At 37.3% G+C, this 27,959-nt stretch overlaps 1 protein-coding gene across 3 annotated transcripts in view; it reads right to left on the reverse strand.

Moving 5' to 3' along the window:
- Positions 1–662: 662 nt before the first annotated feature.
- LOC136857880 (aldehyde dehydrogenase family 16 member A1) overlaps positions 663–27,959 on the reverse strand; it is a 188,573-nt gene continuing 161,276 nt past the window's right edge. For all 3 annotated transcript variants that reach the window (XM_067136912.2, XM_067136911.2, XM_068225325.1), the window contains exons 11-12: positions 20,689–20,823; positions 663–3,632 (exon numbers count right to left, since the gene is read on the reverse strand). In XM_067136912.2, coding sequence (XP_066993013.1) covers positions 3,047–3,632; positions 20,689–20,823 — 721 coding nt within the window. In that variant the 3' untranslated portion in view covers positions 663–3,046. The remainder of the gene's footprint in view (positions 3,633–20,688; positions 20,824–27,959) is intronic.

Here is a 27,959-nt window from a genome sequence, read left to right on the forward strand (position 1 = left end):
ATACCCGGGTATTTATCCAAATTGGATATTTACCCAAGTATATACCCTGGGTATTTATCCCGATTTATAAATACCTGGGTATTTTACATCACTAATTGAATGTGGAGCACTTCACCTCAATCAAGTCTACTTGCCCATCTGTGTCAACTTGCAGATTCACTTTACTCTGATGCCTTCTTCTGAAAGTTCTCTATTATTTACTACCATGATCTTTTGATATACAATCAATCTTGTGTTTAATCATGTGAATCAAAGTCCCAGAATCAAAGTACTGGTCTTCAGGATTAACTTCACATATTGATAAAACAGTGCAGAATGCTTTTGATTTGTCTGACTTTCTTTTGGAAACCTTTTCCCTGCCTTGTTCTGAATTGACATTTGGTTGTTTTTTACCTTGAAATTTAATGTGTCCACAACCTCCACACTGATAACGCGTCCTTTTGATTTGTAATTCCCTTTAATATTTGCATTACCAAGAAAGGCCAACTCTGTGTTTCTCTTCTGTACTCTAGGAGGAGATAACATTGCATCTTGAAGTTTTACCTTGATTGAGTCACCTGTTATCACTGTATGGATTAATTTGGTAAACCCGAAAGCAAGAGCATACCCGTACCAATCCATTCGCCTCATACTTTCAAACCAATATCAGATAATTCATTGGCTGTTATATAATAGTATTTATATATTCTCCAGAAGAATTACAAATTTTCTTAATAAATTTACTTTTTGTGTGAGATCAGAATCTTCAAATAGTAATTGAAGTTTGTCCCATACTTCTTTTGCAGTAGTATAGTGTCATGGACATGTGCATAAAGCATAAGATCTAGCATTAAAGTCAACTTATAAATTATCAGTACTGATCAGGGCCCATAACCTGAATGAATTTATGATAAAAAAGATAGTTGGAAATGACATATTCATATAATGTAACAATATCAACACAAAAAATTTGCAATACCATCCATAGAGGTTATTGTACTACAATCAATGTACACACCTATCTAAGAATAAATAGGTTAATGAATTGTACTGCCCTCTGATAATACAGAAAAAAGTGTCCTCACTTCCAACAATAAGTACCGTATGTTAAGAAATATCAAGTAGTAGCTCCTTCCCTCAATTAGTAAAACTGGAAAGTAAATTCACCATGAATTTTGAGCAAGTCTGAAGCATGTTAAGGAAAATATTTTTCAAATGAATGTAAATGATAAAGATGGATCAAAATTATGCTACTAACTTGTATTTTCTGTTGGTCACCATATGATAAATTTTTGAATTAATAGGACAAATTATCAATTTAAAAATTAAAAGCATATATTGGGTAAAAATAAAACAAAAATCACTTTCATTCCTTAGAACACTGATATGAAACTGAAATGAAATACTGGTTCATAGAAGGATCTCCTTCTCAGTCGCATAACTCATGCCTGAGTGTCGTGATCTTGTGTTTACTATTTAATGGAGCTCACCAGCAGTCGCCTTTGTCTACGGACTTCTGTTTTCTGGATTGTCACTCAAAGAGGTGCATTTGATCTGGTCTATCAATCTTCTGAGAGTTCTTCCACACGGCCTGATCCCATTAATTTTTCTTTGGACAACTAGTTTTTCAAGGCAATTTTCTCTTCTTATAATACATCCAAAGAACTTCAGAATTCCCTTTCTAACAAGAGTTGAAAGATTTGAGACACCAAACTCTTCTCGATTATGGAGGAGTCAGATCTTTTCTATATCCAAGTTATTCATAACATCCTCTGCCAACACCACATTTCAAATGTATCAATGTGATTTTTTTGTCTTTTGCCTTTGTTATCCATGATACACAGCTATAGAAGTAGACTAAAAATACCAAGACACAAACCAGACGTTTCTTTGTGTGTTTACTGATTGCTCGGACATGCCAGATTGTTCGGAGCTGGTCCACAGCAACTTTTCCAAGGGAAATTCTTCTTCTGATTTCTTTCTCACAGCTGCCAGTATTGTTCAGCAAGAAGCCAAGATAAAACAGATATATTAACGATATCTAGACTTATCAGACATCCACTGAATTGGAGCTTCTTTCCTCTATCAACAACTGGTAAACTATTCAGCATTATTCATACATTCCACAGCACCTTACATTCCCGTCTCCCATCTGTATATTTCCATTTGTCTGGTGGGGCCTGCATTCATGCAGGCAGGAAATAAATAATTACCATGATTATGCCCCAAGCCTGGTTTTGCTGTGATTTGATTCCAATCCAAGCTCAAGACTTTTGCTTTCTATCCGCTGCAATAATTCAGCAAGTTCATCTTCACTGCTTGCCGTCAGCATAGTATATCAGCAGTAAAACACAGATAATGCAACTTTCTTCCTCCAATTGACACTCCACCATGCTAGCTGTCCAGAGACTTTCGCGTGATGTATTCCTAGTATTTGTTGAACAACAGGGTGGGACAGAGTACAGTCTTGCCCCAATCATTTTCAGATATAGTTGTGTCTTAACTTCATCAGCCGATCTTGGGGAGATTGTCGCCGATAATGTTACTCAATGCTTCTGAAGTATGTTGCTCAGAATAGTTACACTGACACGTATTCCACCAATAAAATAATCCAGAATGGCAAATAATATAAAGAATAAGAGCACTTGAAAGAGAAAAATATCTATTAGATGCTGTACATTGTAATCTAATGTTTTTCACCTCTCCTTAATATGTCCTTTTACATTAATTCAATATAATACCTGTCCAATTAATTTAAAAATATTATGACATGTTCATCAACAGAACAATAAAAGATACTAATGAATATTAACTCAAACTAGGCAACACAGAAAGGTTTGGCTTTCAAACAAACTATGAGCAAGCCACTGTTCAATGAAAACTCCTAAATTATTCAATAAAAACTTTAAATTCAAATCATATATTGCAGCAAAACAAAGTACCAAGTACCAGCAATTACATATTCCCTGTAGTAAAATTAGAAAAACCAGACACAAGGTTCCTAAACTGAACTTGATCTTAACCTAAATAACTCTGCAATTATATACAGTAATATATAAAAAACAAGTCAATTAGCAAATATCTCTCCAGCTGGCATCCATACAGCCTTTCTCTGAGTGGCATTCAATTCAAATACTTCTCTAGGAATTGCATTTCTCTCCCAATTGCAATGCACCCATGTGCGTTTCATATTGTAACCTGAAGCCCATTCTAAAAATTTGATCATTTTCCCATCACTACCACTGTACCAAATAGCTCTGACATCTTGGTGCTGTGCTAACCCAGATAAGAGGACTTGTTTATCACCAGTAATAACATTAATCACTCCTTTAGGCACGTCTGATGTGTCAAATACTTGACATAGTTCCATTGCAGGTGTGGGATATTTCATATTTGGTATCACAACAACAGCGTTTCCAAAACTAATTGCAGCAGCTACATGTTCAATGAATGAGTTAAGGCAGGAATTATCATCGATGATAATGCCTATCACACCAATAGGTTCCTGTGTTATTTGCACAGTCATGTTTGGAATAGGAGTGGAGTTTTCAGTTGAAATAGATTTCTTATCACATGATGCTGCCCAATGAAACAGTAAGTCCAGTGAGGGGATAACTTCCTTGGAAAATTCTGGATCAACTGATTTTAAAAGCCTGAAATAAGAAATAAGAACCAATTAATTTTATAGTTACGAGGTCATTTACTTTCATTCAATTTGATCTTCAATTATACACAATTTTTTGTGTTGTGAATATAAGTCACAAATCTAGTAAACATTAGCTAAATTATCAGTGGGAGCCATTAACATACTTACATGAGTGCTAGAACACGTTATTTTAAAAAGAATGTAGAAAAGTATTAATTTAGAATGGAGAGAAAAGTACCGGTATGCAAATATTAACCAGAAAAAAAGCATATGCACAACCTGATCAAAAGTATCCAGACACCTATCTGAAATTGCACTTAGACTTTACCCGAGTCAGTTTCCTATTAATGGACATTAACATGGGGTGGGTGCACCCTTTGCATTTATGATAGCTTTAACTCTAATAGGGACACTTTCAATGAGGTGTCTGAATGTCTATGGAGGAACTGCAGCCCAGAACCGAAACCAGAGAAGGTAGTGATGTTGGATGCTGGGGTCTGGAGTGAAGTTGATGTTGTAACTCACCCCAAAGGTGTTCCACTGGGTTCAGGTTGGGACTCTAGGCAGGCCAGTCCATTTCACGAATGTTATTGTCCACAGACCTCACAGATGGAGCTTTGACAGGGTGCATTGTCGTGCTGATAAAATTAATCATTGTCTCCAAACTGGTCCCCTATTGTACGTAGTACATAATGGTTTAAAATGTGTTCATATCCTTCCGCATTTAGAGTTTTCTTAAGCGCAATAAGGAGACCACAACCTAACCAAGGAAAACACTCCTATACCATAACACCTCCTCCTCTGTACTTCACTGCTGGCACTATGCATGATTACAGTTAATGCTCTCCAGGCATTCGCCTTCCATCAGACTGTCACAGGGTATAGCATGATTCATCACTCCAAATCACTAGTTTCCAGTCATCCACTGTCCTGTGGCATCGCTCTTTACACCACTCCAAGCATTGCTTAGCATTGACTACAGGAATGTTTGGCTTATGAGCAGCAGCTCGACCATTGCATCCAATTTACTTTAAGTCCCAACACACAGTCATTGTGCTGGCTGGACTGCTGTTAGCACTTTGGAACTCACAAGTGATTCCTTCCACTGTTTTCTTGTGATGTTTTTACAACCACCTTCCACAATGCTCAACGGTCTCTGTCCGTCATAAAGGAGGTCGGTCTGGTCTTGGTTTAGCTGCAGTTGTTCCTTCGCATTTCCCCTTTACAGTCACATCACCAACACTCAACTTCGGCAGCTTTAGAAGGTTGAAATGTCCCTGATGAATTTGTTACTCAGTGACATCCAATGAATGGTCCATATTGAAAGTCACTAAGCTCTTCTGACAGACCCATTCTGCTGCTACCACTTCTCTACTGACAACACAATACTCCCCACCTCCTATTATAACAATTAATTGGAACACAACACCACACACATTTGCTTCTTTTTTTGCACTTATTCATCTATTACATACTTTTAATGTGTCTTAATGTCCAGCTCCATGGCTAAAAGGTTAGCATGTTGATCTTTAGCTTAAGGGGACCTGGGTTAGATTTCTGGCCAAGTTGCAGAATTTTTCATTGGCTAATTCCTCTGGCCCAGGGCTGGGTGTTTACACCATCCTCAACATTTTGCCTATAGGGCATCAACTCTAAGGATCTGCACTAGATCTCTATGGAGGCCTCACCCCATTATACTTAATATTAATAGCTAATATGTCCTCCTCTGTTTTGAAAGTTGCATTAAACGATCTGGTATAGATTCATAAGCTTCGAGCAACTATTTTTATGTTAATTATCGTGATACCCACCTCCCGATGATATCATCACCTTGACGAAGGAAAAATACATTTTGACGGGTGTTTTGGAGGCTTGCATGTTATGATCCTTAGAGCTATGCCGGCGATAGCATCTGCTCCTGGTAGGGCCACCCAAGCTGGACAGGTGTAAGGTGATGATCCAGATTAAGAGTGATACCCTAGTCCTCCAGGTTGGGGGTTGGGCCTGAGGTTAACACCCTCTTGCCGTAAAAAAAAAAAAAAAAAAAAACAACAACTAAGTTATGAAAATGCAAAGAGCAGAAGCCAGACGGATTAACAGACAACGACATGGCATATATCCTGGACAACGAATGGTAAATACAAAATTGAAAACTCAACCCCAAATTGGTACCTGGAAAGTTCGATCTCTATATAGCCCAGGATTCCTTAAGAAATTATCAGACCAGCACGGGAAACTCAAAGAGAGTATCAACGCCATCCAAGAAATTCGATGGATAGGGAGTGGTGTACTGGAAAAGAAAGAGAGTACTATGTTCTATAGTTGTGATGATGGCAAACATGAGTTTGGTACAGGCTTTCTTGTTCATAAAGATCTGAAACATTTGGTGATTAACTTCACACTTATAAACCTAAGGCTGTCAGTAATATTAGAATAAAAGGAAGATTCTTTAATTACAGTATAATCAATGGACATGCACCAACAAAAGAATCTAGTGAAGACCTAAAAGATGAGTTCTATGATGCCCTTGAAAAAGGGTATGATAAATGCCCAAGGAATGATATGAAGATTGTACTGGGTGATTTTAACGCACAACTTGGAAGAGAAGCCATGTTCCAGCCCATAACTGGAGCCCATAGTAAGCATGAGTCTACTACAAATAATGGAACAAGACTACAATGGAATAAGACTGGTCTGATCGCAGCCTCCCGGAATATAGTAGTAGACTCTACCAGACTTCCTCATAAGGAGATACATAAAGGCATATGGAAGTCACCTGATGGCGGCCCTAGAACAAGAAAAAGAAACAATAAAAGAAGGTACATAGAGCAGAGATAGTTAACTACAGTATAAAAACAGCTATAGACAAATCAGCTAAGGATACTAGGGATGGAAAGACAATTTAAAAGACCTACATGGTTTGATGAAGAGTGTAGGAGGGTTACCGAAGAAAAAAAAAAAATCGCATACCAAAAGACACTACAGACGAACTGTACAAGAAGTTTGCTGGAGGATTACTGAGAGAAAAGGAGGATTGAAGAGACAATACATCGCTGAAAGAAAAGGGAATGGACTAAGCTTGAAGTGGAATGTATGGAACTGTATAAGAACCAGAATGAAACCAGAGAGTTCTATACAAAAGTGAACAGTGCTCAAAGAAAATTTACTCCAATAACTAGCCCGATTAGAGATGAAGAAGGAAACATAAAAAGTGAGAGTAAACAGATACTTGAAAGATGGCGAAGGCACTTTAATGATTTACTGAACCGAGAGCTATAACAAGTAGATGGTGCTTCCCATGAGTGTGAACAAAGATTGGACCATGGAAAGTCACTAGATAGCCCACTGATAGAGGATGTTAGAGAAGCATTAAGGAAGCTGAAGAATAATAAGGCCCCTGGCACTGATAGCATCCCAGCAGAATTGCTAAAATGTGGAGGAGCAACAGTAGAGCAGTCCTTGTTTGATCTTATTACTCTCATTTGGGAACAGGAGATGATACCAGATGAGTGGAATGAAGGAATAATATGTCCCACACATAAAAAAGGCAACAGAATGGAGTGCAGAATCTATCATGGAATCACCCTTTTGAATCTGGGGGACAAGGTGCTATCTAACATAATTTTCGATCGGTTACTCCCACAGGTGAAAAGAGAGATTGGAGCGTATCAAAGTGGATTTCGACGAGGAAAGTCAATGATAGATCAGATATTCAACTTGTGCCAAATCTTGGAGAAGACTGTCGAATACAGAATTGGAGCCCATCACCTCTTTATTGACTTCAAGGCTGCATATGATAGCATCAATAGAGACCATCTGTACTGTGCTCTACAGGAGATGGGGATACATGGAAAGTTGTTGAGAATGGTAAAAATGATTACGTCTGATGTAAGAAGCTGCATTCAAGTTTCAAAAAAGTGTTCAGACCTTCTGGAAATAAAAAATGGGATACATCAAGAAGATGTGTTGGCATGCTTATTATTTAACATTTCCCTTGAGAAGGTGATCAAGGATGCAGGCCTACAGACCAGAGGCACCATCTTCTACAAGTCTGTGAAGATCTTGGCGTCTGCGGATGACTTAGACATTGTAGCACGAACGATACCAGCATTGAAAGAAGCCTACACAGCCTTAAACCACGCAAGCAGGAAGATGGGCCTAATGATAAATGAAGATAAAACAAAATATATGACCTGTGGGAAAGCCTATTAAGCCAGTGTGGATGGATATACATTTGAAAGAGTAGATAGTTTCATATATCTTGATTCCATAGTAACTTGCTTTAATGATGTCTCACCTAAAATTAAGATCAGGCTGATCTCAGCAAATAAGGCATACCTTGCCTTGAGCAACTTATTCTGGTCAAGACTCTTCAGCCGCCCAACAAAACTTACTATTTATAAAACCCTTGTTAGACTAGTCCTCACACCTTACAGTAGAAACATGGTCCCTGATGGAAACCAACGCAAGGCTGCTTGATGGATTCGAGAGGAAAGTTCTGTGAAGGATTGGTCCCGTGTATAATAAAGAACGATGGCAAGAATGGAGGAGTCTGAGGTGACAAAGAAGATTCTCTTTGGAAACCCAGGACGACAAAGAGGACGAAGTAGACCTTGAACAAGATGGTTGGACGGAGTGGAAGATGATCTACGAGAGCTGGGATACAGAAAATGGAAGAGGGAGCATGTGACCATGATGGATGGAAGAAGCTCGTTGGAAAGGCCAAGGTTCACCCTGGAATGTAGCGCCACAGAAGAAGATGATACCTACACTCTAATTAGACTCTCCATCATGCATATTTTTGTGGAATAGTCAACTTTCTTGAGTCCCCTTTTGCAAATAGCCTACAGATTTTCTAAACATCTGTGGGATGAGATGGAACATCAGCTTCCTCCATGTTAAAACATGTTTATGATTTGAAGCATAATTAGCAACAACTATGAGGAAATCTGAAGCAGAATATCATGTGAGGTTTGATTCTATGCTTAACCATATTGATTCATGTATTCATGCACAAGACAGTCTGAAGTGGTACCAAAGATGATCTTAGTCTGTGTTGGAGGTGGGTGGAACATTCTCTGGCTGCAATGATATTGTAATAACTTTTTTATTTTGTACTTCCCAAATTTCATTTGAATTGAACAACTTCATTTTTGAATATGAATGTTTATATCAATATATCTCATAGATCCTTACTTCTCAAGGAAGGGACTTTTTAAATTGAACATAAAAACTGTTCTGTATTCTTTGTAAGTTTTTTTGACATGGTTCATTGAAAGTTACCCAGGCAGGCAGGGTGTATCTAAGGGCAGATTTAATAGTGCTAGATAACATTAAAAATGATTTCAACATTAATATGTAACTTAAGATTGTGAAAGGAATAAGGACTACTCTCAGACTTTTTTAATGACATTCATAATGTGCACGTTCAATTTTAAAGTATCAGTCAATCTTTGTCTTTTGACGAGAAACATCATTCAAATTAGAGCCATGGGTCTCTGGCAAAAATCAATGTAATGTTTTTCATGTAATGCAGTATGTTTTTACAGCTCAGAAAGTATTACATACATGGGAATGGTTTATGTATGGATAAGACATGACCACAGTAGCTGACATAATGCACAAATGAAAATCATCAGAAGATGGCCACCCAGTTCAGGTATGTTTTGGCAGTTGAAAGTCAGTTACTGCATGGTGTAACTTGGTATTTAAATGTCGTGCAGAGATGAGTAAGGTGTCATTTGACTTTTCTTGATGTGATCTATCAGAAAACACCAGTAAAATTGAAAAGCGATTATAAATAAAAAAATACTGAATGTTTTGTGTCCAAAAATCAATGAATTTTGGCATACATTACAAAAATGTCCAAATATATGACTAAATAGCTATTACATTTGTCAAAGACAAGTCGGCCATGTACGTGGTTCAGTTAATGGAGAACAGCAATCTGTTTCACGGCTGAAGTGAAAGTATGAATATGGTTTCCATCCATCTGTTTGTAAAGGGACAGGCTCCTAGTAAGTAAACTACTGTATTACCCTGTCTTTATGTTTTCCCATCGTTTACAGCATTTTTTGGTCCCCTCGGATTCCCTATGCTCACAATGTATTAAAATCCTCAAATTTACTGTTAGAGATGGGAAAAAGTCAAAATAAAATGGTGTCACAACTAACATATAATGCTTTGAGAAACCACAGCATGGCGATCAACCCCGACAGCACACACTTTATGACAACTCATGGTGAAACTAGCCGATTATATCAGGGGAAGCTACACAAGTCGCATGACAACTCTGATGAGTGGGTTGCCTGCTCGACAAATTTGAACAAAACGCATGACAATTCTGACGAGTGGTTTACCTACCCAAAAAATGTATTTTTAAATATATTATTAACAGAGAAAGAAAATTTATTGTGTATTAGATAATTCTATAGTCTATAGAAATGTGAACGCTGTTAGACAGATAGCGCTTGACTCTCTGAACTGACCGCTGTGTGACAAGTGCTCTGCATTCTGAAAATGACTGTCTGCTCGCTTGTCTGCATTTTGAACCGACTGGAGTTAGACGCTTTGTAATGTCTACGCTATATTGCAAGATGGATTTCTTGGCCATGGGAATTGGATAAAGTGTGGTTGCATCCCGTTTTCAGGGATTAATTGTACATATAAAAATGTAGTTATATTTAATTTGTTGTAAAAGATGTAGTGTTTAAGGTAAAATTACTTTGGTCGTGTGACATGGTGCTTGCTCGGTGCATTGTTCATTTACGGATTAGTTGGTTATTGTGTTCGTCATTCATGTAAGTACTACATCTTATTTATTTGTGGATATGTTTGGCTGTATTTTGTAGGTGCCTCGTAGTTGGGAGTACTTATTTTTGCGAGGCGTAAATTATGTCTGTTCATTTTCGTCATGTGCACTTGTATTTTGGAGCCGTAGTATGTGCATTGTGACGTCCGTTAAACCCTTGGTGTGTTTGGGCCTTTTCCCATTTTATTTTTCATACTATTTATTTTATTTCTGCTTAATTTGTGTGATTCTAGTGACGTTCCCTTCATGCTAGTATTTTAATTTGAATTATTGCTGCCTGTGCTCGTAAATTTTGCCGGTATGCGACGTTATGTTTTATTGTGACTTCTTGTTCTATTTATTTTCATTATGTTATTATGGGTTCATTTCTCCTCTGTAAGGGAACATGTTAAATTGTGCACCGAGCAATCTCCGTGGACACTAATTTTCCCTAATAATAATTATTATTATAGTGTAATTTAAGGTAGATAAGTATATTTTGGGCTATTTGGTGACAACAAATTTCTTTATTATTCATTTTACGAGTGGTGTTTCTGTAGTATGTAAGGACATTGTTAACGGAGGGCTTAATACGTTCATCATTCTTGCTTTGTTGAGTCCTCTTATCTCCTCAAACCGTGTCTGTTGTCATTGTTGGTTATCTGTTCTTATCTTTGTCCGGTCGTTATGTAATCGTTGTATTATTGTTATTATTATTATCTTATCGTAAGAGAGTCTGCTTCTGAATGCCGTTGTGTTAGGACCTATTGTTATTGCTCTCTTACGTGTGTGTATTTGAGTATGTGATTACTAACTTTGGTATTACCTGACCGGTTCTCTCTTGAAGTGTACTGCATATGAACTATGACTTCGCGCTTCTTTCCGTTTGTGGTTTTGTATTGGTCATGCTAAATTTTACTATGTTATTCGGTTCTATTTCTGGGATATGCTATGTGACTGATATTTTTCGTCAGGGATGTCCTTGTCCTTTTTTATTTTTATTTTCTGCTACGTGTTCGGTGAAGTGAACCCTCCCTTAAGAATGGTCCTTAGACAATTTATTTTAAATGTAGATATCAGGTAAAATGATAAAATTTAGGTTTATTTAAGGAGCTCCTTTCTTAGTTAGGTCGCTTGGGTTAGTATTTCATTCTAGAAAATTTTAATGTTTTCGTAGATTTGGTACTATTTACTTAAATTAGTTATTTATTTACTTATTTATTCATATTAAGAGATAGTATATTTATTGTTAAAACCTCACCTTAGTATTTATAAATTATATTTTTTCTTATTTACAAAGCAACATTTACCAAAATTATATATATAAAGGAATTGTAGGTATGACTTAGCACTATGTATTTATTTTCATTCACTTGAAACTTAAGATAAATTTTTTCTAACTAAACAAAATTAATTTATTTCATCCAGTTATTTTCTGCTAAATATGTAATAGTTTGTAGCAATTTTTGAATTAATTATAGTATAGTTTTTTGAAAATGGTGTACAAGGTTTTCTTGTAGATGCTTGTTCTGGTTCCCCTTGTTGATCCCAACCTTTGTTCCTTGGAAAATGGGTCCCTGGTGCTATATATTCACTCTTCCACATTTATTTTAATTTATCTTTGTGTTTTGGTTGCATTTTGATTTTGTTGCTTCCTTGTTGTGATACGCTTACCCCAGGGTGTCACTAGCCGGACACCATTTTGATATCACTTGTGGAGGGGGCGTGTCAACATAATATTATAACTACCTACTGGAACCCTTCTCGTGGTCAGTGGATGAGCAGAATTACAGAGGCAGTGTAGTGTCAACAGTTAATTTACACTGGAACTTTATTTGAGGTAAGTACTGTAATATGATTAAGATTAAAATGCTCTATAAATTAATATTTATTTGCATAATGTTTACGTCCTTTCCCAGAGCATTTTTACATATATAAGTAGTGTACCCTTGAAAATTGGTAATTGGTTCATTTGGGAAGAATGTTTTATTGTCAGGGTGGAACAGTGCATTAAATTATCAGTCAGAACGGAGATTTTAACTCTGTAGGAGATCCGCTCACCGGCGGCAGAAACAGGTTTCTCCCGACAAGCATGCATCGGCCTTGGGTTTTTTGTGCTGTGTCCTAGACCCCTGCTGTGTGCCACGTGACTACGGATTTACCAGGCCAAGGGCGATCAATACTTTGTGAAGTTGTACGTCATGATATTTCACCAATAGAATTGGAAGATTAGCCCGATCGCAAGATTTCAACCAATAGTATACAACTTGCAGACACACCTACGTCTTAAGGATATTAAATACCCGTGTATCTGGGGAGATTTGGTTCTTTTCACATTTCTACTTGCTTCATTCAAGTACTCGTCGTCATATTCTCAAAGTGCCTGTCTTATTTGGAGGTGATTACACAACGTTGGCAACTATAAGCATTTATCTGCTGCAATATGGCAATATTTCTGCTTCTGAGGAAATTTTAAGTAGCAAAAATTATTTGAAATTTCGCAGTTCAGAATTCATTTATTTTACAAAATTGAGGAACTGTAAAGTACGTAAAACTTTGCCATCATAACGCATCGAGTGTGTGTTCGGAACTTTTACTAAAACCGACTTGTTAGTTTCAGCTTTTTACCAGAAGACGGAAGATCGCAAGCAGTCCTGAAATATTCCCAAGGATGGAACCTCAACGTTATGAAGGAGTTTGTGATTGTTCCATGTCTTCCTTTGCTGCTGCCATGAGTAACTAAAATGTGAGGCATCCTTCAGCCAACGGGAGAATATAATTCGAGATGGAGGTCTGATCCAATTTCACTGATCATCTGCCAAGTCCAGAACCATGTCCATTACAGATAAGATTTTTAAATTATATTTTTCTGTCGATCTTTTGTGATAATATTGTAGACATAGTCCTTGCTTATTTATTGACAGTAATTTCTATTAGTCTTTGTAGTTAGAAATTTCATTCTTCTTTCATTGGTGTTGGTAGAATTTGAGATGTGCGTGAGAGTGTATTTGGGACCTGTTATTTGTTATACTTGAGTGAGTGCTTCGTGACATGTTCTCACTGTCCCAGAATAAGCATAGGAGAGTGCTAAAATTATGTAACCCATGCGATAATAATTATTAATTTATTAAATAATTTGAAAATAATTTTGAATTATGTGGGACAAATATCGACGTGTTCTATTAATTTAGGAGCTTCCCTTGATGATTTTGTGGTTTATCATAGATTCGAGATAAGATAGAGTCATCTATAATTTCATTAATTTGTAGCCTATGATGACGCGATCGCGCGCACATAATAATAATTTGACATTATTACGGTCTAAAGGAATAATTTATGGCCATGAGTATAATTATTAATGTGCTTGTGAGTGGTAAATGTGTGCTCATATTTGAGTAAGTGTAGGCCTGGAATACGGTCGTAACTTGTATGTTACATTTTTGCATTTACTGAAATGTTGGATATTTGAGACTTGTAAATGGATCTTATGATAGGATTTTATTTGTGTGTCCATTAAATGGGTCAATTAAGGAAGAAAGTATGTCCTCGAACATAATTTCTTCACGAGGAGCACATATTGATCGATGTTTTGAGGTAAGAGGAGAATAATAATAATGAAATCGTGACTCATAGACCGCATACGCGAATGTGCATTTATCCGATATTGTAGGCAATTTTATGGAATTATTAGTGATGATTTCTACTGTAAAATTCTCCTGGGACATCGTTGTGAATTCTATTTCATTAAGAAGTGATAACCCTGATACCATCACATGCCAAATGATTGCAATGGTAGACCTTATCTGATATAGTCATCGGGAAAACTTCTCCAATTTCGAGTAATTATAAAAAATAAAAATCAAGGGCTAGGTTTTATTAAAATCATTTGATAATATTGCCGTGGACCTAAGCATGAATGTAAGATGGATGAATGGATAATATTTTGTAAATATGATTTGTTATGGTGACATTTCATCACGAAATGTGTACGCTATCCGCGTAAAATTTCTTCGATTTCTTGCTGTTTTGTGGCGATCATATTTGACTCAATTATGAATCTCTAAGCGATTTTATGGTGAAATAAGATAGATTAGGATCTATTGCTTCAGAGGAAAATATCTAAGCAAGGATCACGTCAATGGATTAAGTTCACCGAATGTAAAAGAGTAACCCTGCATATCGAGATTTTAAAGCATTTAATTGTGAGTTGTGCACAACATTGCGTTAGGTTATGCAAGATTAAAAATATAATGTGTTAAATTAAATCATTCAAACTATTTTAATTTTTTTTTTTTGCTAGTGGCTTTACGTCGCACCGACACAGATAGGTCTTGTGGCGACGATGGGATAGGAAAGGCCTAGGAGTTGGAAGGAAGCGGCCGTGGCCTTAATTAAGGTACAGCCCCAGCATTTGCCTGGTGTGAAAATGGGAAACCACGGAAAACCATTTTCAGGGCTGCCGATAGTGGGATTCGAACCTACTATCTCCCGGATGCAAGCTCACAGCCGCGCGCCTCTACGCGCACGGCCAACTCGCCCGGTACTATTTTAATTAAATAATTTAAAGTATAAATAATTAATTGGAAGAACATTTAATTAAAAGAAATGGTTATTTGATTTTTTTGTGATGAGATGAAAATTTCATTGAATTAAGAGTAAATAACAGAAATATTGCCAATTTAATTAATTGATTAAAATTCAGATTTTGGAAATTTAAGATAGGGTTTTCTCGAATAATAAGAGGATTAATTTATTAATGCGATTAAGTAAAATTTAGTTTCATATCTTTGCAGAATATAATTTTGGTGAAGAATTTCCAATGAACTCCGGCTGGGAAGAAACAATTCTTTCATTTCAAGATTCTGAGAATACTAGATGATTTTGGAAAGTGCTCATATTTTTTAAATAAATGTTAAAGCCCATTTTTAGTGTTTTTCATTTGTCGTCAGTCCTTAGGTTATCCCTGCCCTTAAAATCTTTGCGTTGCCTGAAAGCGAACGTTCCACCTCTGGGACTCTCGCTCTCTGGCTGAGCTGCCCGGTAAAACAGGGGCAGTAGTTTCCCATGATTTACACCAGTATTCCCTGAGTCCCTTGAAAAGTGTAAAAGAGGGTAATACTGTATTAACCTAATAGTGAAGAGTACTGTAGAAGGTATGAAATATGTTGTAGGTGCTACTGAGTAGATTTGTTGTTAGTGGAAGGGATATCTTTCTATTAGAGAGCCTTGTTATCAACAATGTTTTGGATCTCACCACCTCATGCATTTATAAGAAAAGGATCAGAGGACCTGACTCAAGAGAATAACAACAAACACTTCAACATGAGTAGGTCGATCTTTCAACTTTCCGTGGGTCTTGAGATGGCTGCATAGCCCAATATGGGAAGTACAAAATTTGCCACAACGAGCCCAGGTATAATTGGGATGTTGAATGGGAAACCTTCTGCTACTTCTGAATTCCTTTTCTTTCCTTTGTTGTCTCCTTTCACTCTCAGTCTGTTGCCGGCTTTCTTCAAAATGGAGCATATCATTACATATCAATACTCTCCAAGATGTATGGTCCAGGGCTGATGTGTCCTCGTTATTAATACCGATCTTGGACCTCGAGATATTTGATTTAATCGCATCTTTAAAGAATTTCCTCTGAGCTCTGATACTGCGTTTACCTAGTGACAGCTCAGAATATAATATTTGTTTGGGAAGGTGGTTGTCAGGCATGTAGACCACATGGCCCATCCAGCGTAATTGGCATCGGGTAATCATAGCTTCAATACTTCAGGCATTAGCTCACCCAAGACACTGATATTTGTACACAGGCCTTGACATGTTATTCCAAGTATCCTCCTCAGATATAGCTGGTGATATTATTCCAGTCTTTTCAAATGTCGTCTATAGGTTGCCCAGCATTCACACCCATATAACAAGGTGGGAATTACAATTTAATTATACATGGGAATTTTGGTTGCAGCATTGACATCACAGCTGTCTAAGACTCTAGCTCTCAGGCTGCCAAAAGATGTATCCACTCAGTTAATTCTGTTGGACATCTAGGTAAATGTCTGTGCTCAAAGAGAGCATGCTGGCTAGGTAAGGAAAGGTATTTACAACTCAAGGTCTTCTCCATTGATGATCACATTGGGCCTTACTTCTTCTCCTCTTGGGACAGATTAGTGCAGGATCTTGATCTTTTCTGTATTAAATGTGAAGATGAATCTTCCTATATGCAGTGTCAAAGATTTTTAACATTGCTGCCTGAGCAGCTTGCCACTGCTGAGGCCCAGCCATTTTTAAAAAGCTGCCTACTTCACTGCACATTAGTGCATATTAAAGAAATCATTGAGAATGTTCCTGTGTAGATTACTATTCACCCTTCCAGCGTTTTAACTGCATGCATAATCACACTCATTTTCACTATCTGAAGCTATCAGATTATCACCTATCTTTAATGTGCAAAATATCACACATTTCTTCTTCTGGAATCACTCTTATTACTACAACATTTACTCATTTGAAGCTTTCACCTATCTTTATTGTGCAAAATATTACACATTTCTTCTTCTGGAATCACTCTTATTACTACAACATTTACTCACTATAATCTATATCTGAGCCTGACACCAGAATGTCAATGATTCTTCATAAACTCTAAGAGTTGTATCCAATTTCAACCTCAGCAAATAGAACTTTTGTAATATGTAATAATCATGGGGTCAGTGTAAAACCCTTCAACCCCAAAACCGTACCATATGTATATATCTTAATGTTAAGTATTTTTTAGAATAGTGACACTCACTAATATATTTTTCAGCAGTGATATAGACTGAATACAAGCTATGTGTCTGTGAACTGGTTGCTGAACCTCTTATTCTAAAGAACACGATGCCCCTGCATATTTTTGGCACAACAATGCACTTTAAACATCTCATAAACCGTTGGACATAATATTGGCATTTAACACAGACAACTTGACACCTGAATGTCGGTGATTCTTGATAAACTCTAAGAACTGTATCCAATTCCAACCTCAGTAAATGTAATTTTTGAAAATATCCCCTTAACTCCAAAACTGTACCATATGTATATATCTTAACATTAAGTAATTTTAGAGTAGTGGCTTTCATGTTTATTTAATGGCATTCTTGTTTAATTTTAATTTTAGTGATATTTATTCTATAGAGTCGCTATTAAATAGGTTCTCTAGCAGCTGAAGATAACCTATTTACAGGTTGAAACTGGTACTGTCTTTTTGTGTAAATAATATTGACACTATGTAAAATAAAGTATTAATTAGGTGGAGAACTCATCCTTCATACTTGTAACATTTACTCATTTGAAGCTTTCTCTACTACAAACCACCATCACTCGCAGTTTCAATCAGTTTGAGAAGTGCCAAAATAAGCTTGTAAACAATGAGTAAAAGAACACAAATGGAGAGTTGTACAGTGTCAAGAAAAGAGGACACTCGAGTTATCTACCGGAAGAAAAAGAAAATTCTAGGTAAGAAGACGGCATGCTTAAACAACCATACTCCTCTCTCTACGGAGGTGAAAGTGTTAAAATGAATATCAGTTCATCCTCTGATTGTGGTACAATGGCATTGTCATCAGCATATTGTAGTTCAACTAAAGCTGCAGTAGCCATCTGTGCTCTTGCATATAGTCTACTGATGTTGAGAAGTCTCCCATCCATGCTGAATGTTATTTGTATTCCTGGAGAAGGTCGTTTCTGACAAGGTGCATTACTGTGACAACATGCAGAATAAATTGGGAACAATCACATAACTTTGCTTAACTCCTGAGCTAATGTGGAATGATTCTCCAGTATAATTATTACTGATGACTGCTTCAGTTGTATCCTTGTACAGAACACTCAAGATAGTGATGCCTTGATGAGATCAATGAATACAATGTATGGAGGTTTATTTTGCTCTCTACAATTTTCCTGCAGCTACCGTGCTGTGAAGATCATATCTGTAGTGCTTCTTGGTGGTCTGAAGCCACACTGACTTTTGGGAATTTTTCCTCAACAAGGGGTCTGAAATGATTTATTACAATTTGACCAATGAGCTTATCTCCACACAAGATATTAGTGATATTGCCCAATAGTTGCTTTGGTCTGCTCAATCTCCTTTCTTGAAAACAGGAACTACTAGGCTATTTCTGAAATCTGGAGGAATTTCTTTGGTGTTCTGAAGTTTAAGAATTAGTTTGTGTAAATGCCTTGTCAGTTTTTCACCTACTTCTTTGAGCACTTCATCTGGTATTCCATCAGGACCTGTGGCCTTGTGCCATTTTGGTTGATCAATTGGAGCTAAGACTTCATCTAATACTGGTAAGAAGCCACAGTCCTCTCTAATAGGAGCTTGCTGTATGAGGCTGCATTGTCTACATCACATGGGAATGATAATTGCAGTGTTCCTATTTTACTGTTTACTTTTAATGTAACAGAATTTATTTCCTAACATAGCTTTTTATGTGTTGTTGTTTGAGTCATCAGTTCATAGACTGGTTTGATGCAGCTTCCATGCCACTCTATCCTGTGGTAAACTTTTCCTTTCTACATTACTACATCCTACATCTGCTCTTATCTGCTTGTCATATTCATACCTTGGTCTTCCCCTACCATACTTACTGCCTACACTCCCCTCAAAAACCAACTGAACAAGTCCTGGGTGTCTTAAGACCTTTCCTATCATTCTATCTCTTCTTCTCTTCAAATTTAGCCAAATAGAATTTCTCTCCCTAATTCAATTTGTGATTCGATCTACCCATTTCACCTGTAGCATTTTTCTATAATGCCACATTTCAAAAGCTTCTATTCTCTTTCTTTCTGAGCTAGTTATAGTCCTTGTTTCACTTCCATACAATGCCACGTTTCAGTTGAAAGTCTTCAAAAACGTCTTTCTAACCCTTTGTCAGAAAAGTTCCGGGACAAGGGTTGTATTTCTGAGGTTGCAATGCGAACAAAGGAATAAATATTGGTTTTATGTTACCTGGTATATGTACATTCTGAGATGGCCTTGGCAATGTTTCCACATACACGCACTAGGTGGCAGGGCTGTATTTAGCAATACTCTGTTTAGTTTTAGTGATGGTGACACAATAGATGCTGATTGTGAACAAAGAGTGAACATTAAGTTTTGAGTTAAGCTCAGGAAAACCCCTAGTGAAACATGCAATCTCTGCCTAATCAAAATGAAGTCTATTTGATACCTTCCAGTTTCTCCAGGTCTCGTCCACGTACAGGTGTGTTTCAATTAAGTGTTAACAAGGACTAAATTATGATCAGTGCAGAATTCTACCAACCAATTTTCTCTTTCATTCCTTTGTCCCAATCTGTATTCTTTTACTGCTACATTACCTTCTCTTCTCATTTTATGTAAAAGTTGAACATTTGTTATTATACCTTAATTCCTCAAACATAACTATTTCAAATAATAAAAAACTGTAATATAACCTCCATATTTATTTAATAAATGAACAGGCCATGTCCCATCCAGTACCAGAAACAAATGAAACTTAGCCTAAAACATCAAGTGAACTAGCTACTATTTTTTATCATTCATTTTTTCTGGTCTCCACCGGTCTTTTTTGGTTGGGGATTACTAAATATAATATATATGTGTGTGTACTGTTTATCACAATTTTCAACGCAGAAAGGTGAACATCAAATATTTGGCGATATTGATACTGTATAGGCTTTTGGTGAAATTCTTTATGTTTCCCTGAACTAAAGGAACCACCCTGAGAGAAGTATTTGCATCCTTGAAACACCATACTTCAAGCAGTAGGGCAATCTGTAAAGATAATTCTGCAATAAATGGTTTCATTCATAAATTCATATGTTGCCAGTACTTTGTTTCCATCCCTATGTTTCTTTCTGTAGAACTGATATTTATGTTGTGGGAATAAATAAAATTATTTATGCAACTTGTGAGAGGTGAACATTTTTTGTACTTGTGCAATTTACACACTCGGCTAACACATCATGCTTAAACCTTTCCACTCATATTCTGATTTACAGTAGCTCGAAAATAATCTATAATAGGTTAACAGTGTCAGAAGATATACTTTGAAAGGAATTAACTCTTATGATGCGCTGTGTTGAGGTAAGTTACAGAGAACTCTGAAGTGGTACAATGAAAAGTCAGTTGTAATCTGATCTAGGACACAAATATTTATACTGCAAATGCACAAGTATTTTTACACTCCACTAGCTGCACTAAAATAAAATAAACAACCAGGGTGATATAAGAGAATTTATATTTAGTTACCTGCTGAAGTTTTCTGTGCATCCTTGGAGTTTCTCAGCAATGTTGAATATTATTTGGGATCTCAAGAAAGAACCAACTTTCCACCAGCCTTGTTGAGCAATTACTGCTACTTCCACAGCATTACGAATATCTTTCCTGAGCAAAGAACACAATTCATTAGATAGAAAAGTCAGAAATGTAAATCATATCAGAAATATGGCCATTTTCATTTCAAACACTCAGCATTTCTTTCAAAGTTTTCCGAGAGATTAAATTGCCAGTTTTTGGGTGCTGTTAGTCATGAACACAGTCACAATATCATGACATAAACCAAACTGTTTACAACATTTGCAGTGATCTGAATCTCACACTGCCATTTCATGCCTTTCTGTAAATTATTCATGTACAACCTATGAGAAATATTGGTATAAAGATTAAAGCATTCTCCAACATCTGCAACTATTTGAAAATAGAATTCACTCTATCCAAATTTAAAAAAGAAAGTAACATTCCTGTGGTTTGGATTCTCTGTCAACATGTGATTGCAAGAACTACGAAATTCATTTTACTAGTCTGAGATACTGTATAAGCAAAAACAGATTTAGGCATTTCTTTGCAATTTTTTTTGGATGTAAATCGAAATGTTCTTCTCAGTTCTTTTTTGTAGGTCTTTGTAGGTGATCAGTCTATACAAAGAAATAAAATTTAATGCTATTTCATACTTCTATCATTGTTAGATAAAAATGATTATAAAATGATAAATCCTTACATTTTGTATCAACCATTTCCCACAGAACAGAAGTATGATGTTTCAGTATAATATGGGTAACTATGTACTATTCGATTCTTCTTCTTTTTCTACCGCTTTTCCCAAATCTGTGGGGTTGCGGGTATGAACTGTGTCGCACATGTGGATTTGGCCTTGTTTTACGGCCGGATGCCCTTCCTGATGCCAAACCTATATGGAGGGATGTAATCACTATCGTGTGTTACTGTGGTGGCTGGTAGTGTAGTGTGTTGTGTGAATATGAAGAGGAAAGTGTTGCAACAAACACAAACACCCAGTCCCCAGGCCAGAAGAAGTAATCAGAGGCGATTAAAACCCCCAACCCGGCCAGGAATTGAACCCGGGACCGTCTGAACCGAAGGCCAGTACGCTGACCATTCAGCAAATGAGTCGGACTACTATGTACTATTCGGTTATCATTATAGAATTGAAAAGTTAGATTTTGATGAATTTAAACCCTCTTTCTTTCTGCCATGATTACCAATGTAATATTTCATTCAACTAAGTAATCTTAAAATTAAAACAACAAATCAGAAAAAAAAGTATTGAAAATAGTGAACAGGACATATAAAAACCACAAATACAGTACAAGGAGCACTAATTTACTAACAAGTAAAACAGTGGACTTCTATTTCCTCTCCATCCATGAGGTAGATCAGTGGACTTAACCATCATCTCCTTCCTCCTCTCCCTTCCTTCCGTGAGGTAGGTTTGAGTAAAGATGAAGTAGTCAAGGCTCATGGCTGGTGATTTCATGGAGAACAATTAAGTCTTTATATTTGGCATCCATAATGGAAGGTAGAAGGGCATTAGCCAAAAGCCTGTGCAAAGCTGGTTTCCTACACTACATTTGCCTATAATGTTCAGCTCCAAATGATTCCTTGCATTCATATTCTTAAGGTTTCACTATCTTGACTTGAAACCAGCAGAGCTTCTGGAAACTAACATATTCATTGTTAGTGTCCATTTTTCAAATGGTGAGATTGTTATCAGTGAAAGCCTTCCACTTCATATCATCAGTCTGGATGTTGTGTATATTGTAGGGCTTGTCATCTTTCTCCAGGCACCTCAAGTAATTGACTTCCAGTCATCTGGTCAAAATGCCTTACCAACATGTCTCAACTCTGTACCATTTGTGGAGTGTACAGAATCGCATTCCATTTTGTGTGGCCTGGCAGTAAGAACATTTTCAACCACTTGAGTGACATACATGCAAACTGTGACAAGATACTTATTCAGGACATGTTTAGGTAGCTACTTCTAGTACCGAAGTGCAGCACTGCAAGTTCCAAGATGCTATCTAAAATATCCTACTTATTACACTAAAAGATATCCCTCTTATTTTTATACCTTTTTATATTGGGAGGGGTTTATTTATTTGGATAGCTACTCAGTCCTTATATTAAGTTCTTTACTATCTCAGTTTTAATATCATATCATCAAAACAAGTCATTGGATTCATTGCTGAGCGTCATGACCCCATGAACTAAGCGTTGCCATCCTGAACGGTTACCAGCTTGCCTTAAAAACATGATGAGAAGTAAACTGGTTATCTTCTTGACTTGGTCTATCCACCTGCTCGCTGTTCTCCTGCTCAGTTTCATGCCCTCAATCTTCCCTTCCATGCTGATATTTTTTAAAAGTTTTCTCCATCTCTTCTCACAATATGCCCAATGAACTAGAGGATTTTTTAGTTGACACAGGAAGAAAGGCACATGGAAACATTATGTTCTTTGATAATGGATGCATTAGTTCTTTTTTCCAGTCCATTTTATGCATAGTATTCTGTGCCAGCACCAAAATTCGAATGTATCAATATGCAGGTTGTCTCTGGCCTTGACAATCCATGTTTTGCAACCATAGAAGAAGGCAGAAAACACAAGTGCTACAACAAGGCAGATCTTCGTACTGTTTGTGACTGTCCTGTTCTAGCAGATCTTGGTGAGCTGCTTCATAGCTACTCATCATAGCGTGATCCGTCTTCTTATCCCGTCTTCACAACTTCCCGTGTCACAGACGGTTGACCCAAAATACAGTAGATGAAAAAATGCACCACTTCCAACTCCCTCAATTGGCCTACAAGTTGGACCTGTGCTCCTCAATCGTCATAAGTATGGACCTGCCGAGATTGATAATATAATATAATAATTTTGTGTGGCTATTTCTAGCCAAGTGCAGCCCTTGTAAGGCAGACCCTCCGATGAGGGTGGGCGGCATCTGCCATGTGTAGGTAACTGCATGTTACGGTGGAGGAGGATAGTGTTATGTGTGGTGTGCGAGTTGCAGGGATGTTGGGGACAGCACAAACACCCAGCCCCCGGGCCATTGGAATTAACCAATGAAGGTTAAAATCCCCGACCCGGCCGGGAATCGAACCCGGGACCCTCTGAATTGAAGGCCAGTATGCTGACCATTCAGCCAACGAGTCGGACGCCAAGATTGATGTCTAATCCATATGATACAGTAAGTTCATCTTTACTGCTGGCTACAAGTACAGTGTCATCAACAAATCAGAGATTATTAAGAGTTCTTCCACCAATTGATATGCCGCTAGTCCATCCATTAAGAGTTTTATTAATCGCATATTCAACATAGAAGTAGTATAGTGGAAGGGATAGGACACAACCCTGTCTAATACCCTTAGACACACTGAAGAATTCAGAGGTGCTGACACTTGTCTTTACAGCTGCTATGTGATTGTTGTACAGACCTCAGATCAGTGCTATCAAGTGTGATGGGACACCAAACTCTATAAGCACCTGTTACAACATTTCCCAAACAACACAACCGCTTTTCTAATGTAAAGGAAGCAAATGAAAATGGGGGCACAGAACTCATGTGATATCTATTTGTCTATGTTAAGGATCAGTTCTCAAGTTCCTTTTCCTTATTCAAAACCTGTTTGTTGTGCAGATATGTGAGGGGAGATACACAGCTTCAAATGCTGGTTCAGTAATTATGTACAGGAAGATTTTGCTTGTGTGGGTAGTTAGAGCAGATCCTCACTGACCCTCTCTTGTGCAAAGGGAAGAAGAAAGAGGCCAATCTTCTGGCCATTCCCCAGTTTCCCATACGCTTTTTCACAATGAATGCAGTACATCAATGCCTTCCTGTCCCATCTCTTTGATCATCTCCCCATATATACCGTCCACACCGGGAGACTTGTAGTTCTTCAGATGTAGAATAAGCTGCATAAGATTGTAGGTTCCAACATAAGTTGCTCATCTGCTACATGATCTGCACCACTGTTATCTCCAGAATACAACTCTTCAAGCACTGCTTCCACCTTCAACAGGATCTTCCTTTTCTCCGATAGGGTTGCCATTCTTGTCGTCTACCACCCAAGTACAATGTTTAAATTCACAGGTGATGCTGTGAAGTTTCTTGAATAGATCACGTACCTGATTCTGATTTTGGTGTTGTTCTATATCCTCACAAGCACTGTTAATGAACTGTGCTCTGTCACTTCTACATTTCCATTGTATTTCCTTTCACAAGTTTCTATACCTGTCTTTATCCTGGGTAGTGTGGATACCAGCCTTCTTCAGACTACGTCTTTCTTCAATTAAATGTAATGTGGTTTGTGATATTCAAGGATGTTTTGTAGTGTTCAGTCGTTGTTCTGATGCCTCTTTCATTTGATCCCATGTTTGCGAGACTGGTTTGTCCTTATCAAGACTTATATCCTGGAGTTTGTCTTACAAGGTCACTGAATTCCCAAAGAGCTTTTTTAATGTTATTTTACGTCCCACTAAGAGCTTTCTTGTTTGTGAGTCTTGGCTGTCTTTCACCACACTTCTTGATAGTTTCTAGCTTAATCTGCATTTTCATTGACAGCATATTGTGATCAATTCCACAGTCAGCTCCAGGAAAGATCTTAAAATCTAAGACTGAAGCCTTCAAACGTCTTTGCACTACAGTAAAGTCAATCAGGTTTCTGAATCTGTCAAGTGATATCCATGCATACAGCCTTCTTGGATGTTGTTGGAATGTAGTGTTACAGGCAACCATGTCGCTATTCACACAGAAATCCAGTAAGTACCTTCCTCGTCCATTTCTCTCACCTAGACTTCGAAGTCCAACTTCAGAGTACAAATGTGCCTCCTTGGTAGTACAGTGGAATCCTGTTAGTACGTTCCTCAGTAACATGTTTTCCTGTTAATCACGTTGAATTATAAAAGTGCAGTTCCAAAGCAGTAAATTTTATACAAAATATAGCTTTAGCACCTTTTCACGATACCGCTTACTATGTTCAAATTTTGACGTTCTTCATTCAATACTTTAGCCAGTCATCACACATTTGTCAGTCCAGTTGGTCATGCAGCCACCGACATGCACGCTTGTTAGTGATGTGATGTGTGTTAGGGTAAGAGAGAATGCTTAATTACCCTTACAGACAGCTGGTACCATGCATTTTATGTTGTAAACATTAGAACATGTCCTGGAGCATTGACAGACTTGTTTCATGACGTCGCGCACGTTTGGTTTTCTCCGCTAGCATTCAGAAACAAGTCGAGAAAACGGCCATGGTCTACCTTCACATTGCTTTGTATTGTACAGTATTAGAGTGATTGGCGTTTATTTGCTGTTTAAAGCGTCAACTTATTGAATTCTGCTTTCTGCTGTGGTAATCTTCACTTAAAATATCATACAGACATTGGTATTGCTCATTAAATACTACGAGTTTGATTTCTGTTCCACTCCAACAGTGTTAATCTTCCTGTAACCGCCAACAACCTCATTCGAGCGGTGTCAGTTCAGATCATGTCACTTCGACCAAGTTTAAGTGATTGCTTAAACTTGGCGTGGTAGCAGTCGAGAGCTCAGCTCAGTTTAGCAGCGACTGTGCTTCTTAGTGACATCTATTCATTCAGCGATGATAGCTTGGCGTATAGTGATACAGTGTTCTTGGCTATTTTTATCTGGGCATTATTTACATGTTTGCAATGGAGAGGAAGAAAGTGAGGCAAACAACATGCAGTGAAGAACTACAAATTCTTCAAGAAGTGTATCATAATCCAAATATGAAGAGTGTGGATATACTGTGGAAGTTAAACATTCCTCTGTCAACTTCAAATACAATTCTTAGCAAACATAAATTGATTGAAACTGCTTTTGAAGAAGGGAAAAGTGCTCAAATAAATTGTAATCACCAGAGTCAGTTTCCAGAATTAGAAGAAGCTGTTCTAAAGTGGTCTGTGCAAGCATGAGCTTCAAATGTGCTGGTAGAGGAACTGTGGTTTGAGCTCAGGCAACACTTATTGCACAGAAGATGGGACTTGATGATTTTAAAGTATCTAATGGCCGGACTGACAAGGATCTGTGGCTCAGGCGGCAGCGTACCGGCCTTTCACCGCTGTATATAGACATTCATATAAGTTTAGTTAATGTAAGAAACTGTATATAATTTATTATTACCTGTATATATGATGTGTAATCCACTACAGTATTGTGAAACACACGGTAACATCCAGAATGGCACTAGGTAAACGAGAACTATGGAGAATACAGTACATTATATCTATGTATTAAGCACTCTAGAATTTACGAGAAGGTATTTTGCAACATGCCTTTCTAGAAGTCTGGCCAGGCACCTATATAAGGAGGTGGTCTTGATGGTAGAGATGAATTACTGTTTAGTTGGAGTTATGGTTTAACAGGAGTTATACTTGTGACCTCGTAGCTGTCATGTTTGTAAACAGACAGCAGTCAACTGTTTTAAGGTTGCAATGTACATGTGGAATGTGCTTAGTGATAGGCATTTGTAAAAATGGTGGTTTGTTGATGTTTTCGGACTGAAGTGTTTTGTTTACGACGGCAGTGATTACGGTTATGTGTATTTAATTTGTAAATAATTGTGAATAAATAAGTGTACCATCTAACAGCATTTTGTGTGCGTCTCTCTGGATACGTCAAAATTAGTGGAGCAAACATGCTCTTATAAAAGTGTACCTGTTTAGACTATATTGCTCATCCCATGTAGACTATCGTGTTGATAATTTTCTCTAGTTCTTGTGCCTGATTTTGGCACTTATATTCCGCTGTTGTTATCAGAGCTGACAAGCTTATTTGTTGTTGTTTATTCAGATTTTCTATCGAATTTTAAACAACAGCAAAAACAAAGAGAAGAGAAATAAAATTTCAAAATTTAGTGCTTTAATTTATGCTCTGGTCATTTTCTTGTCTGCCCATTCACCCCGACACCTTCTTACACCTCTGCGTTCCACGAAATTCCCGTAACACAAATTATTGATTGACTTTTACTAATATTCATCTCTAATTCTGTGATATGCATCGAGTGCAAGCTGGACTTGGAACTGCCTAAATTTCTTTAATTGCAAGAGTCGCACACTAAGAACCCTTGGCATCTTGCTTGTTTTCAATAATGTTTGAATTTCCTTGTTAGTCTATATCAAATGGAAACTAACAGGTGGATCAGTGTGTTTTAAGATTAATTTTACACTAGCTGAAACTAGTCAAGACATGACGATCAATGGGATAAATA

The sequence above is a fragment of the Anabrus simplex genome, chromosome 1 (genome assembly GCF_040414725.1).
Source record: "Anabrus simplex isolate iqAnaSimp1 chromosome 1, ASM4041472v1, whole genome shotgun sequence".
Classification (NCBI taxonomy): Eukaryota; Metazoa; Arthropoda; class Insecta; order Orthoptera; family Tettigoniidae; genus Anabrus; species Anabrus simplex.